General features: G+C 52.4%; 1 protein-coding gene across 1 annotated transcript in view; it reads left to right on the top strand.

The window, feature by feature from the left end:
- Hps1 (HPS1, biogenesis of lysosomal organelles complex 3 subunit 1) overlaps positions 1 to 12996 on the top strand; it is a 32475-nt gene that overhangs the window by 14073 nt on the left and 5406 nt on the right. The window contains exons 4-17 of the mRNA XM_005352312.3: positions 132 to 269; positions 495 to 637; positions 1668 to 1776; positions 4176 to 4336; positions 4609 to 4726; positions 5247 to 5345; positions 5501 to 5570; positions 7423 to 7472; positions 8609 to 8776; positions 8871 to 9050; positions 10148 to 10209; positions 10597 to 10731; positions 10816 to 10881; positions 11762 to 11906. Coding sequence (XP_005352369.1) covers positions 132 to 269; positions 495 to 637; positions 1668 to 1776; positions 4176 to 4336; positions 4609 to 4726; positions 5247 to 5345; positions 5501 to 5570; positions 7423 to 7472; positions 8609 to 8776; positions 8871 to 9050; positions 10148 to 10209; positions 10597 to 10731; positions 10816 to 10881; positions 11762 to 11906 — 1644 coding nt within the window. The remainder of the gene's footprint in view (positions 1 to 131; positions 270 to 494; positions 638 to 1667; positions 1777 to 4175; positions 4337 to 4608; positions 4727 to 5246; positions 5346 to 5500; positions 5571 to 7422; positions 7473 to 8608; positions 8777 to 8870; positions 9051 to 10147; positions 10210 to 10596; positions 10732 to 10815; positions 10882 to 11761; positions 11907 to 12996) is intronic.

Here is a 12996-nt window from a genome sequence, read left to right as displayed (position 1 = left end):
GCAGTGTCCGAATGGCAGGCATCCCTGCGGGGTAGGCAGTGTCCGAATGGCAGGCATCCCTGCAGGGTAGGCAGTGTCCGAATGGCAGGCATCCCCACAGGGCAGGCATTGCTCTGTCTGCTCCCTTGCAGCTCCCTGCACTGGAGGACCAGCTCAGCACCCTCCTGGCCCCAGTCATCATCTCCTCCATGACGATGCTGGAGAAGCTCTCAGACACATACACCAGCTTCTCCACAGAAAATGGCAGCCACCTCTATGTCCTGCATCTGGTAAGTGCATGGCCCTGCAGCCCTCAGTGCACCCACGGTCCACTTCTGTCCAGTCCTTGGGAGCCCGGGTGCCTCTTTCTTGCCTTGGACTGTACAGCTCTTTGGGAAGCAGAATCTACAGCTTAAGAGAGTCCTCTGGGCCTCGCCCTCCCCGTATTTATCCCCTGAGACCTGGAAGGCCAAGGGAGTCCCCAGGGGACCAACTGACACTGTGACTGCCCACAGTTTGGAGAGTGCCTGTTCATCGCCATCAATGGAGACCACAGTGAGAGCGAGGGGGACCTCCGGAGGAAGCTGTGTGTGCTCAAGTACCTGTTCGAGGTGCACTTCGGGCTGGTGACTGTGGACGGCCAGCTCATCCGGAAGGAGTGAGTCACTGGTCTCATCAGGTCCTCTGCTGAGTCGGGCTATAAAAGCGGAGCCCAGAAGGGCCTTGGTGACCATCCACTCTGATTTCCTTTTGTGGATGGGCAAACTGGGCAGAGACTTTAGACAACCTCCCCAGCGCCACCTAGTGTGTTAGTGGCAGCATCCCAGCCTGGCGCTCCCAGAGCCAGTGCTCTGTCATTAGCTTCTCCCTTCTGACTTCTCAGTGACGCTGTTTAAACTCTCTGCAGAAAAATGCGCAGTTCCCCCAACCTTGTGACATACTGGGCCTACACTCAGAGCCTCAGTGGCTGAGCGTGGTATCAAACTTCACCCCGTACATGGAGCAAGAAAGGACCATGGAGAAGGGTGGGTTGAAAGGCAGACCCAAAGGAGTTTGAATCGAGATTGCTTGGTTCGCTCTCATGAATGGAAAAGTCACATGGTTTGAAATGCTGTGAGTTTTGCAGGAATGTGAGCACATGTGCATCAATGAGGCACTTTTTGGATCTGCCAGCACTGTTTTCATAGATCGTGTTAGCCCTAGAGGCTGTGGTGTCAATGACACAGACTAGAGCTGTAGCCATGGCTACCTAACACAGCCACAGTGGCGGGGCTAATACCCCTGGTTTAACCCTGAGTGTAGGCCAGACTCTCTGTTTACAGGGCCTTGTGTAGATCAGAAGCCTAGGAAATGCAGGTGTCTTCTTGCCTCCTTCTGGCTGCCATTGATTGATTGATTATCTATTTCAATGTGGGGATCAAACTCACAGCCTTACCCATGCTAGGCAAGTACTCTATCTGAGCTGCATCCCCACCCCCAGGTGGGCTTCTATATCTATACGAGAAGGAGCCCAGGAATAAAACATTTCCCCCTGGGCCTGAGCTCTGTTCCCTGCCCATGCTCACAGCCTCTGTGTGCACTGCTGGCCTCACCGCAGGCTTCTGATGCTGACCCAGGACAGGGTCTTTGGATCAGGGCTAGAGATGACCCCTTTCCACTGACCCCTGCTCTCCCTGGCTCTTTCCCAGGCTTCGCCCCCCTGACCTGGAGCAGCGTGCCCGAGTGTGGAAGCACTTCCAGAGACTGCTGGGGACATACAGCCACCTGCGGGAACAGGAGCAGGGCTTTGCTGTGGAGGTGAATTGGACCCAGGAGTGTCAGGCCTCGGGGGTGTCAGGCCTCAGGGGTGACGGGTCACCAGAGGTGTCCAGCTGCAAGACCATGTTTTGGCCATAATGGGCAAGAGGATAGGTGGACCCCGAAATTCTCCCAATTGTCCTGTTGTTCCTTCTGCCCAAGGTACTCCAGTGCACCTTCCCACAGTGAGCAACTAGATTCTGAGTGAGTTTCAGGCCATTTAGGGCTCACGATAAATCACAGAACCTTCTGAAAATGGCCTCTTTGACCTCATTCATCCCAGAGAAAACTACATTGAGCTTAAACTAAAATGGACAGCAGTGAGCAGAAAAAGGAGGCAAGGCAGGTGGCTTTGGTCAGTCATCCCCTCCACGCCCTTGAGGGCAAACACAGGGTCCCTCTGTGGATCTCACTCATGACATTTGTCAGAATGATCATGAAGGGCAGGGCATCCTCACCCACCAGATTCTTGTTCAGCCGAGTCAGAACAGGTGCTGTGGAGTTTCAGCTCTAACAAGTACCCAGTGATACTGTGAGCTATTAAATTAGAGGGTGGGTGGGTGTGTTTCTTTCTCTCTCTCTGTCTCTCTCTGTCTCTCTCTCTGTCTCTCTCTCTCTCTCTCTCTCTCTCTCTCTCTCTCTGTGTGTGTGTGTGTGTGTGTGTGTGTGTGTGTGTGTGTGTGTGTGTGTAAAATGTGCTCATAGTTAAAGACAGTCAGATACACAAGAAACTCAGCTACCATAAGTGAGAGTCAGGACATCAGGCAATCAATTCCCAACAGGTTTGGATACCAAGGAGTTGGAATTATAGATAAAATACAAAATAAAACTTCTAAAGACGGGGCTCAGGTAAAGAGCACTGACTGCTCTTCCAAGGTCCTGAGTTCATTTCCCATTAACCACATGGTGACTCACAACCATCAGTTATGGGATCTGCTGCCCTCTTCTGGCATGCAGCATACATGCAGTCAGAACACTGTATACATAATAAATAAATAAATCTTTTTAAAAATTGAAGATATGGAAAGTAACACAACAAATAGAAATTGTAAAAGATTCGAAAATGACCAGGCAGATTTAGAAAAGAACTCTCACAGGTGGTGTAGACGTTAAAGCTGATTGGTGAAACAGTTCAGGCTACGCTAAAGAGCAAGTGAGACTCTTCGTGAACTGGAAGTGGATCCGAAAGCATTCCTCCTTCAGCCCCACTCATTCCCTCTGCCAAGAAATGGACCTACTGTGTGCCAGAAGAAGGGCCACTCTGTGGTGCCTAAAGATACACCCTGCTCTTGAGAGGAAACCAAACATACATACACTCTAAACACACAGCAGAGTGGCCTGGTGCCGTATTACCCTCTCCTCTAAAGTCTGTGGCAGCAAAAAGATGGCGTGGCCAGCTCTTTCTTAGGCACCAGGAAAGGCTGCTGCAGGAAGAGGCCTGATGCAGTGAAGATGAAATCCAAACCCCTCCCCAAACCCGCCAGACCTGGAGGCTCTGTCATGTCCGTCTTGACGACCTCCCTCACTATTCAGCGGTGACATGGGCCATCCGTCAGTCTCAGGAACCCTCGTGTCTAGTTCGGCATAATGTACTCATAGCTCTTGAATATCTGAGGTGCAGCTGGTCCAGACCCAGCTCTGATGAGTGTGTAATGTAACCAGGCTTTGATAACGACACAACAATCTGATGAAAAATGCCTTTGTACTTCAGCATTTATATTATGTTGATAATGTCTTGTGAAAATCTTTTCACTTTTTTACATTTGTTTGTGTGTGTATGTATGTGTGAGTGTGGGCAGATGCACGGGTGCCATCGCATGCCAGTGGAGGTCAGAGGTCAGGAGTCAGTTCTCTCCTCCCACTGTGGGGCTCCAGAGGCCAAACTTGGTTTATCAGACTTGTCAGCAGGCGTATTTATCTGCCAAGCCATCTTGCCAGCCCTGAGAAACGTTTCAACTGTTCATAGGATTTATCTCTCCTTCTTCGTTTGGACAGAACTTCTCCAGACTGCCTGTTTAGCTCATGCCTTTGTAGCCACTGCCTCCTGCTTCTTCCCTGCTCTGTCTGGCATGCTTTCTGGTTCCTTCGCTAACCATTTAAAAGTCATCTCCTCAGGGACATTTCTTCGAACACTATGTCAGTGGGTCTCGGCTATTTCTCTCTAGTTCAGTGTCACGTGTTCCTGGCTGGCACATGCTACAGTTGATTTTCCGTGTTTCCTGTACATTGTTTTCCTCTGTTAGGGCCTGGAACCACACAGACTTGACATCGCCCATCTTAGTCTCCCGGCTTCTCATACCTGGCATCTAGCGTTTAGTGCCCAATGGGCTGAGGGAATGGAGCCTCCAACACAGGCTGACACACTGACATGCTTTCCTTTGCTGCCAATCCCTGGCTAGGCAGTGGAGCGGCTGATTCACCCCCAGCTCTGTGAACTGAGCATCGAGACGCTTGAGCGGCATGTGGTTCAGGCTGTCAACTCCAGCCCCGAGCGGGGCAGCGAGGAGGCCCTGCATGCCTTTCTGCTTGTGCACTGCAAGCTGCTGGCTTTCTACTCCAGGTAACCCCAGGGCCCTGACCTTAACCAGAACCCTTTCAGACCCTTGTCTGCAGGATCTTGACAGCCCAGACCTGTCCCAGGCTCGGGTCTCAAACCTCATCCCACTCCCTTCTTGGGGTTGGTTCTAACCAATGCTTAGAGTCTATTGCTAATTTTTGTTTATATATGTAAAACTTTGATTTTACCAGTTGATAGGCTAATCTTTAAACCTTGTATATCTCCAGCAAGGTTTAAGTGGCATGCTCACAGGCTGCCCTGCCCTGTCTCTGCAGCCACGGTGCAAGCACCCTGCGCCCGGCAGACCTCCTGGCGCTTATCCTTCTTGTTCAGGACCTCCAGCCCACCCAAGACTCCACAGAAGAGGATGACAGTGACGACTACAGCCCTCAGGTCTCAGGGCAGCACAAGGAGAACGGGGGGGGGGGGGGGGTGTGGCATTTGTCCTCCGACTCTAAGATGGGAGGCAACTTCTGGAAAGGGCGGTCTGGAGGTTGTGCAGATCTGGGGAGTCGGTCCTGTTCGATGCTTAGATCTTCCCCTTATTGGTTTGAGCTGAGCACTCCAGCCTTGCCATCTTAGAGCCTGGAGCTCCTTCTCTGTGCAGTGGGGAAACCAGGAACATGGTGGTGTCATTTATGCAGGGACCTAAGTGATAAAGGAGACAGGCCACATAGAGCCTAGCATCTTATTAGCTTTGCCACGTGATTGTGTCATTAGCGGTACCAGGTTGTGCTGGTTCAGATACCAACATGTCAGAATTTCCAGGATCAGAGTGCCCTGGACAGCTGGAGGGCCATGTCCCCAGGCTCGCTCACAGAGCATGGTAGGGAGGAGGGCTTCTATAAAGAGCTGGGAGGCAGAGCTGTCGGAGTAGCCAGATCAGCCTTGCATTACCTTGGTGTTCTCACAGTCTTTCCCCCAGAGGAGGCCCCTGAGCAGCCAAAACATCCCAGTGCAGCAGGTTAGAAGCCAGAGCACCTCAGGCCCCACCAGGAGTTCTGAGGAGACGGTACGTGCTGGGTGCTGGGAGGAAAGAGGGCAGCCCCATCTTGCCTCCGTCCAGGCCAGGCCTTCCCAACTTTCCCCGGGAGAGCAGGCTCAGCCAGAGCAGCTGGAAGAAGCCACCTGGCCTTTGGCCCTCATCTGGTGTGACATCTTTCCCAGGACACAGACAGCGTCTCCTTCACTGAGGAGTACTTCACACCTGCTCCATCCCCAGGCGAGCAGAGTTCAGGTGAAGCCCATGGAGCGGCTGGGTGGCATCGTGGGGCAGAAGCCAGTCTGCAGCCTAGAGAATGTATCTTGGAAGTTAGTGTGTCCTCGTGGCTTGTGAAAGGCTGAGCACACACACTCTGACTGGTATTACTCAGCTCTGTGGGCAGCCCTCCCCATCAACCCCAGCTTGAATCCAAACACTGCTAAGATCATGCAAATGGGTCCCCAAAGCTCTGTGTACTTCACTTACAACTGCATCTGTGTGTTTTCTCTGCCTCCTCTCTCTTCATTACAATTAATATTTAAGTTAGTAAGTTAAACAATAGACCACTTGGGTTCAAGCACATTTTAGAGTGTAAATATCCAGTTTCAGTGGGGTTTTTTTTAACCTTACCTGTTTTTCCAAGATCTGTGAGTAAGTAGTAAAAATGTACTGTTAACACTATTAATATTCAAATTGACATTTAAATACACAGCATTGCTTAGAGGAGGAGATAAGCCAAAAGCTAGGCTGTCACCATCACCAGGAAAGAACCGAGATCTTAGGATAAAAGGAGAGACCCTATGGCTCACCCACAGGACAGAAGGCTGGCTTTGCAGAAGAGACACACTGGGGACTGTGGCTGTGTACCTTCCCTGGACCAGAGCCTCTCAGCCCTGCTGCACTTAGCAGCCCTAGCCAGCTTCAGCACAGCTGAGTCAGTGCTCAGACCTGGGCACAGGTGAGCCCTGTGTGCCTTGAAGGGGACCTGTGGTGTGCACTGAACCGGAAAGTGATTCCAGCCTCACCTGCAGCTGGGCTTCCCTGGGCTCTTCCCAAGCCGCCTTAGTGGAGCTTGTGCGAAGATTCTGACTTAATTAGGCCGAGCTGTGCAGGGTTTACTTACAAAGGACCCCAAGTGATTGTCACATATGGTTAAAGTTGCTCACACTGAGGTGTTTCGGGGCCTTAGGTCTGGGCTGGACTTCAGGGCACCTGGGAGACCTGAAGTTACAGAATGATTCATATGCTTGAGCTTGTTTCTGGGGCGTGGGGAGGGTCCCCAGCCAGCTTCAGCTTCACTAATTATCCCATGACCTAGGGTGTCCTTGGCCTTCACGGCACACCACGTTACCATCTTTCCCTGTCCATCATAACCCCCCCGGTACCACCATCACCCCCTTGTCTGGGTGGCCAGGTTTGTGTGCCTCAGTGGCAGTCATGATGTTCTGGCGAGCACAGCACCCCCAGCTTACAAATGGAGCGAGTGCGTCCCTGGGTCCCAACCACCTGATTTACAAATGGATGGCTGCCCTGCGAGTCATTTGTAAACGGGAGTGCGAACACGCCAGGACATTATGCATAGCTCTGAAGCATGGCCACCCGAGAGGGGAGGGCGCTTATAAATGAGGGTTATTTGCAATGAAGTGCAAGAGAGGATAATACTACAAACATGCAATATTTCAAATACATAGTAGCTTCAATAGGCTGGCAAGCTCCGTAGGATGGAAATCAAGCTCAGTTCCCCGCACACAATAGGTGCTCAGCCAGCTTCCTGTGTGAATAACTGAGCAGAGGGGGGGTGCTGCTTCCTGCGTAGAGCCACCTGAAGGAACAGAGAGCAGAAACAAGGAGGGGTGGAGGCCAAGGGAGGGTCTGAGGAATGTGCCCCCCACCAGATGCTGCCAGTTCCAGCAGGAAATTTCTGTCCCTATTGCTTTTACCCTGCAAATGCAGAGTTGAGTTAGCACTGGGGAGCTCTGGGCTTTCTGGGACTACAGTCACGGGAAATGGCCTTGCCATGCCCAGTGCTGTGGGCTAAATGACTTGACCCCCTAAACTGCAGGCGTGGGAGATGGGACGTGTCTAGTTGTGTTCTCATTTGTGGCAGGTAGCTTGCTCTGGCTGGATGGTGGCACCCCACCCACCGCTGCTCTCCGGGTGAGTCTCCTGTGTCCTCTTGGGCACCTCTGCTCTGGGATGCCGAGGACTGGTGTTTCCCTTCTGGATGACCCCACCAGCCAGTGCTGCACCATGTCTCCTTCAGGCTCCCTAGTGCAGCTCAGCATGGAAGCAGGGCTGGGGAAAGCAGGGTAGATGGCCTCCCCCACGTTCTTGGAAATGAAAGTCCAACTTAAGTTTTAAATATTAAAAAAAATTGAAGTCTAGATATCTTTCTTATTTTTAGATGTGAGAAATAACCAAAGTCAAGTACTGAAGAGACTGGGTGTCACTCAGTCCCCCCTCAAAGATGGAGAATGTTCTAGAGCTCTCCTTCTAGTCATTTGTTATTTTGCACACACGCTCACACACACACACACACACACACTGTGTGACGATGTGTGCATGCTGTGTGCATTTTTCTTCTTCACACTTGGCGCCCACTGTACTTCATCGTCCTTTCTACTGAGGCATTCTCCTGTCTCCACAGGGCCCTTTAGCGTATGGGGGTGCTTGGAGATCCATCCATGCGCATGTTACTGTTTGTTCAGCAGCTCCCAGAACAATCAGCCTATGGCTCCCACTTTCTATTGTATATAACTAGAATGACCTCCTTACAGAGAAATGTTTGTGGTATCTCTAATGATTTCTTTAATTCTCTAAAAGATTGCTTTAGCACGCAGAGCCCCTGTGTCCCCCACCTCAGGCTGGAGTCCTGTTCATACAGTTATTTTATGCCTCAGTTTCCCCAGTATGGAGGGCCTTTGGAATGTTCTGAGGGTGACTGAAATACCAAGCATGTTAAAGTTCCTTCCTCTCCTTGAAGGCAGAGCTTTCCTCACCCAGCTCTGTCTCTTCAGATGGCCCCTGACTACCCACCCACTCAGCCCCCGCACCTCCCCCACCCATCATGGCATCCAATCCTGATTGGACAGAACAGCCCGGCAGAAGTTAAGAGGCAGATAGCAGAGAGAATGGAGACCTCTTGGGTGGGTTGTAGGGAAGCTAGACATGTTTGCTCCTTGTGACTTATATATAGGTTGAGCAAGAAACAAAAGCCATGGGTAGGTGGGCCTAAGTTATAAAAGAGCCTGGGCCTTTCTTCCACCACACTGACAGGTCTTCCTCCTCCACAGACAGCTGAGGACGCCCTCCAGGGGCTAGTGCCACCCTCCCTAGAAACTCCCAGCCCCAGAAGGATCTTCCTGGATGCCAATGTAAAAGAAAACTACTGTCCCCTAGTGCCACACACCATGTACTGCCTGCCCCTGTGGCCGGGCATCACCATGGTGCTGCTGACCAAGGTACCGAGCTGCAGTCCCACCCTGGCAAATTTCGGGGCCTGCTGGCCTCTGATTGGTTGCCCCACTCCATCCTGGCATCCACTCTCCCTGGCAGAGTTCCAACACTTCACTGGCCCTGGTCCTGTACCAACTGCTGGATGGTTTCTCCCTACTGGAGAAGAAGCTGAAGGAGGGTCAGGAGCCTGGAAGTGCCCTGCGGTCCCAGCCCTTCGTTGGAGACCTGCGCCAGAAGATGGACAAGTTTATCAAGAATCGAGTTGGGCAGGAGATTCAGGTAGGACCCGGACGCTGCATGTACCCGGCTTCAGAGAAGAGACGGGACTGGCAGTGGGCCCAGTTCACCTTCACCCCCAGTTAGATGAGGGGCACACAGCTCTGGTTCCCGTCCATGTTTGCCTCAGTCTGTGGCCCTAGTTGCCTCATTAAACGCTAAAAACCGAATAGCTGGACTTGACATTTTCGGAACCTCTTTAGAGAAATTTGGCAGAACTCGAATTGTAATCCCAGTGCTTTAGACAGGGCACGGGCTTGCTTAGATAGTCGTTCTGTAGCCAAGAGTGGCCAGCCCGTGAGCAGTGGAGCCAGAACCTGCCCATCATGGGGCCCACTCCCTGCTGGCCTCATGGAGTGTAGGACTGCATGGAGACCAAGCACGGAGCATGTAGGAAACTCGGTGATCAGACCATCACGGGCGCCCATCAAGGCCCTCCTTGTGGCAAGAGTTCTGGAACAGAACTTGCCAGTGGGCAGCATGGTATCCTAGGAGCCATAGGCATCACGGCATCTTGTCAGTGGGCAGCACGGTATCCTAGGTACTCTTTGCCTCATGGTGTCTTGTCAGTGGGCAGCATAGTATCCTAGGGTACCATGGGCATTGTAGTGGCTTGTCAGTGGGCAGCATGGTATCCTAGGTGTCCTGGATATCATGGTACCTTGTCAGCAGACATACAGTATCCTAGGTACCCTGAGCATCATGGTGGCTTGTCATTGAACAGCATGGTATCCTAGGTGCCCTGGGCATCGTGGTGGCTCACAACTGTTACAGTGCTGACTTCTCACTTTGGAGAGAGTCAGCCAATCCCTTGAGGCTACCCCAACCCATCCTCAGGCCACCTGCAGCACCCACTTCTCTTCAGTCCCCCAGCTTGTTGTGCTCCCCAGAGGTACTCAACTAATCCCTCTGATGGGCACATGTCTGTGCCTGTGAAGGCCATGTGACCTTCACTTCATGCCCTGCTAAGTGATTGCCCATAAGGCCAGATTTGGCTGCAGGAAGGCAGGTGTACCTGGAGCGTCAGGATGTAGGCGGGGTCTCCCTTGGACTTCCCTGCAGAACACCACTCGGAACAGACCTGTTACCCTTCTTTACAGAGCTCCTGGCTGGAGTTTAAGACCAAGGCCTTTTCTAGAAGTGAAGCAGGATCATCCTGGGAGTGAGTAACCACACTGGGGTGAAGGGGTGCTGTTCAGAGGTAGCTGCTGGCCCCCCAGGCCCTGGGGACAGAAGATCAAGGAGTTACAAATGGCAGAAAGGGAGTGCCGGGGAGCTGGGGCTAGACCATGGGAGGTTGGAGAGGAATGAAGGCCAGGGCCATGAGAACCTGACACGAGACGGAAGCCTCGGCTGTACCTGATGCAGCACTGAGCAGGTGCCACCTAAGGCAAGTCACATTCCCACTTAGAAGAATGGTGTGGTTTGTGGCTCAAGGAGATGCTGCGTGGTAAAGAACACCACTCGGGAAAGCCCGGCAGCTACCTCCCGTGCCATAAGGGTGTGTCGCCAGAGGCTCTGTGTTTCTCTCTCTGGCATCACTGCCCAGGCTGCTCCAGGCCTGTGCAAAGCTGAAGCGACAACTGTGTGCCATCTACCGGCTCAGCTTCCTGGCCACTGCCCCCAGCAGGGGAGGCCCACACCTGCCCCAGCACCTCCTGGACCAAGTCCAGAAACTCATGAAGTAAGTACAGGTGACCTACACGAGGGAGCAGGAGGTGGCCAGGGCACTGCACAGCCACCTAGCTCCAGTCTCCTCCCTCGCCAGAGAGCGACTCCTGGACTGGAAGGATTTCCTGTTGGTGAAGAGCCGGAGGAACGTCACCATGGTGTCATATCCTCTGCCTGCCTCAGCTAGCCCGAGAAAGCCCGGAGTTTCCGGGGTGCAAGACCTCAGGGAAAGCTAGATGTGGTTTCTCCAGCCATGGCGCCCCATGTGCCCATCTATAGCGATAGCCCACGGCTGAAATCTCAGAATCCCCGCAGCTCCAGGGTTATCTTAGAAGTCTTCAGGGACCTTTGTTCCATGTTTTCCATTCAGCAGAACGTCAGTGCTATTCCAGGATAGTCTCCTTGCTTTGAGAGCTCCGTGGATGGTCACAGGGCAGTGGCAAGCAAAAGCTCTGGGAAGACCTACTGTAGATGTGTGCCGTTTCCAAGACGCACATCTGCACACATCTGTGCATTATAGGAACTAGTTTTGTTTATACTGGTCTTCAGGGAGATCGAAGCAACTTTTCTTGTGGCTGTCTCTGGGATTTTTGTCTTAAGCAAGAGGAGGAGCAGGAAGCTACAAGGCCGCTTACCCATAAGCCACTGCCCTTCCGTGGGAGTCTGTTCTCCTCTCAGATGTGATGTTTCCAACCTCTCAGGTGAGGGGTGGGCAGTCAGCCAAGTGGCTGTGTTCACACACCAGCCTCAAGGTGTGTGCTGCTGCTGGAAAGCCCAGCTGTGAACATGGCATCTTCCCTCCCGGAGGATGCAGATTATATTAAACCTGCAGGTGCCGAGAACCTGGATGCAAGGAGGGGTGAGAGCTGAGGGAAAGGGAAAATGAGATCCCTGGGCCTTAGTGGAGGCAGAAGCTTGTGTTAAGGAGCAGCGTGGTCCCCTAAGCCTCACCTGTGTAGATCTGAAACCCCATGACCAGGGACGAGGCACCCCCACTGTCCCCACTGTTGCTGGCGTTTAAGCCCCTTAACTCCGGCCTTCACCTATCTAGAGGACTTCCCAGGCCTGGTGCACTTCATCTATGTGGACCGCACAACTGGGCAGATGGTGGCTCCTTCTCTCAGCAGCAGTGAAAAGGTGTCTTCTGAGTTGGGCAAGGGGCCCCTGGCTGCCTTTGTCAAAGCTAAGGTAACTGCTGCTTGTCAGGGCAGATCACTGAGGTCTGACCCCTGACCCAGGAGAAATAAGCCATTCTGGTCTCTGTGGCGCTAATCGCTTCAAGCGTAGCTCTGCTGTGCTCACCCACCATTACCCGTGCGCCTGAGTACATCTGCCTACATCTGCTGTGAGCTCCTTAGGCCCAGCAGCCTATCCTCCTACCCAGAGAGCCTCAGTGCATGTTGGCGGCCACTCCGGATGTACTCAGCGTGCCTAGCATCTACAGTGCCCAAACCAGGTCAGCACCCAACGTAAGTGAGTGCTCAGCCAGGATCTTTTGAGTCGGCCGAACTGGAAAGAACACCAGGGTCAACCAATGTGAGCATCAGAATTCTGTAATGAGTCTTTGTCCCACCAACCAGCACCCAAGTAACGACACAGACTTCTTATTGATTATGAAAGCTCGGCCTATAGCTTTGGCTTGTTCCAAACCAGCTCTTATAACTTAACCCATTTATATTAATCTATGTTCTATCATGTGGCATTACCTCCTTTCTATCTTGTACCTCTTGTTTCCTCTCCATGTCTCCTGGTATCTCCCGTATGCCTAGATTCCTCCTCCTCTTCCTTTTCCTTTCTCTTCCCTGAAATCCCGCCTATGTCTCCTGGCTAGCTATGGGCTGTTCAGCTTTTTATTACACCAATCACAGCAACACATCTTCACACAGTGTACAGATATCCCACAATACGAGTTAGGCAGTGGTGGTGCACACCTTTAATCCCAGCACTCAGGAGGCAGAGGCAGGCAGATCTCTGTGAGTTTGAGGTCAGTGTGGTCTGGAAGAGCTAGTTCCAGGACAGGCTCCAAAGCTCCTGTCTCAGGGGGGAAAAAATCCTACAACACAATTTGATTTCTTTAATTTTGTCACGCTAGCTATGGACCCCAAGACTCGTGTACTGAGCCAGCACTCTGCCCCTGACTACACCCATGTTGTAATAGGAGCGGTGGGGCTGCGTCCCCAGCACCCCAGCTGCTTGGCTGGCTTATGCCCCGAAATAATTACACAGACACTGTATTCATTTAATCACTGCTTGGCCATTTCTATCTAGCCTCTTCTAG

This window comes from Microtus ochrogaster, chromosome 8 (genome assembly GCF_000317375.1).
Source record: "Microtus ochrogaster isolate Prairie Vole_2 chromosome 8, MicOch1.0, whole genome shotgun sequence".
NCBI classification, from domain to species: domain Eukaryota; kingdom Metazoa; phylum Chordata; class Mammalia; order Rodentia; family Cricetidae; genus Microtus; species Microtus ochrogaster.
Note: the sequence above shows the minus strand (reverse complement) of the source record. Positions and strands in the feature narration are given on the sequence as shown.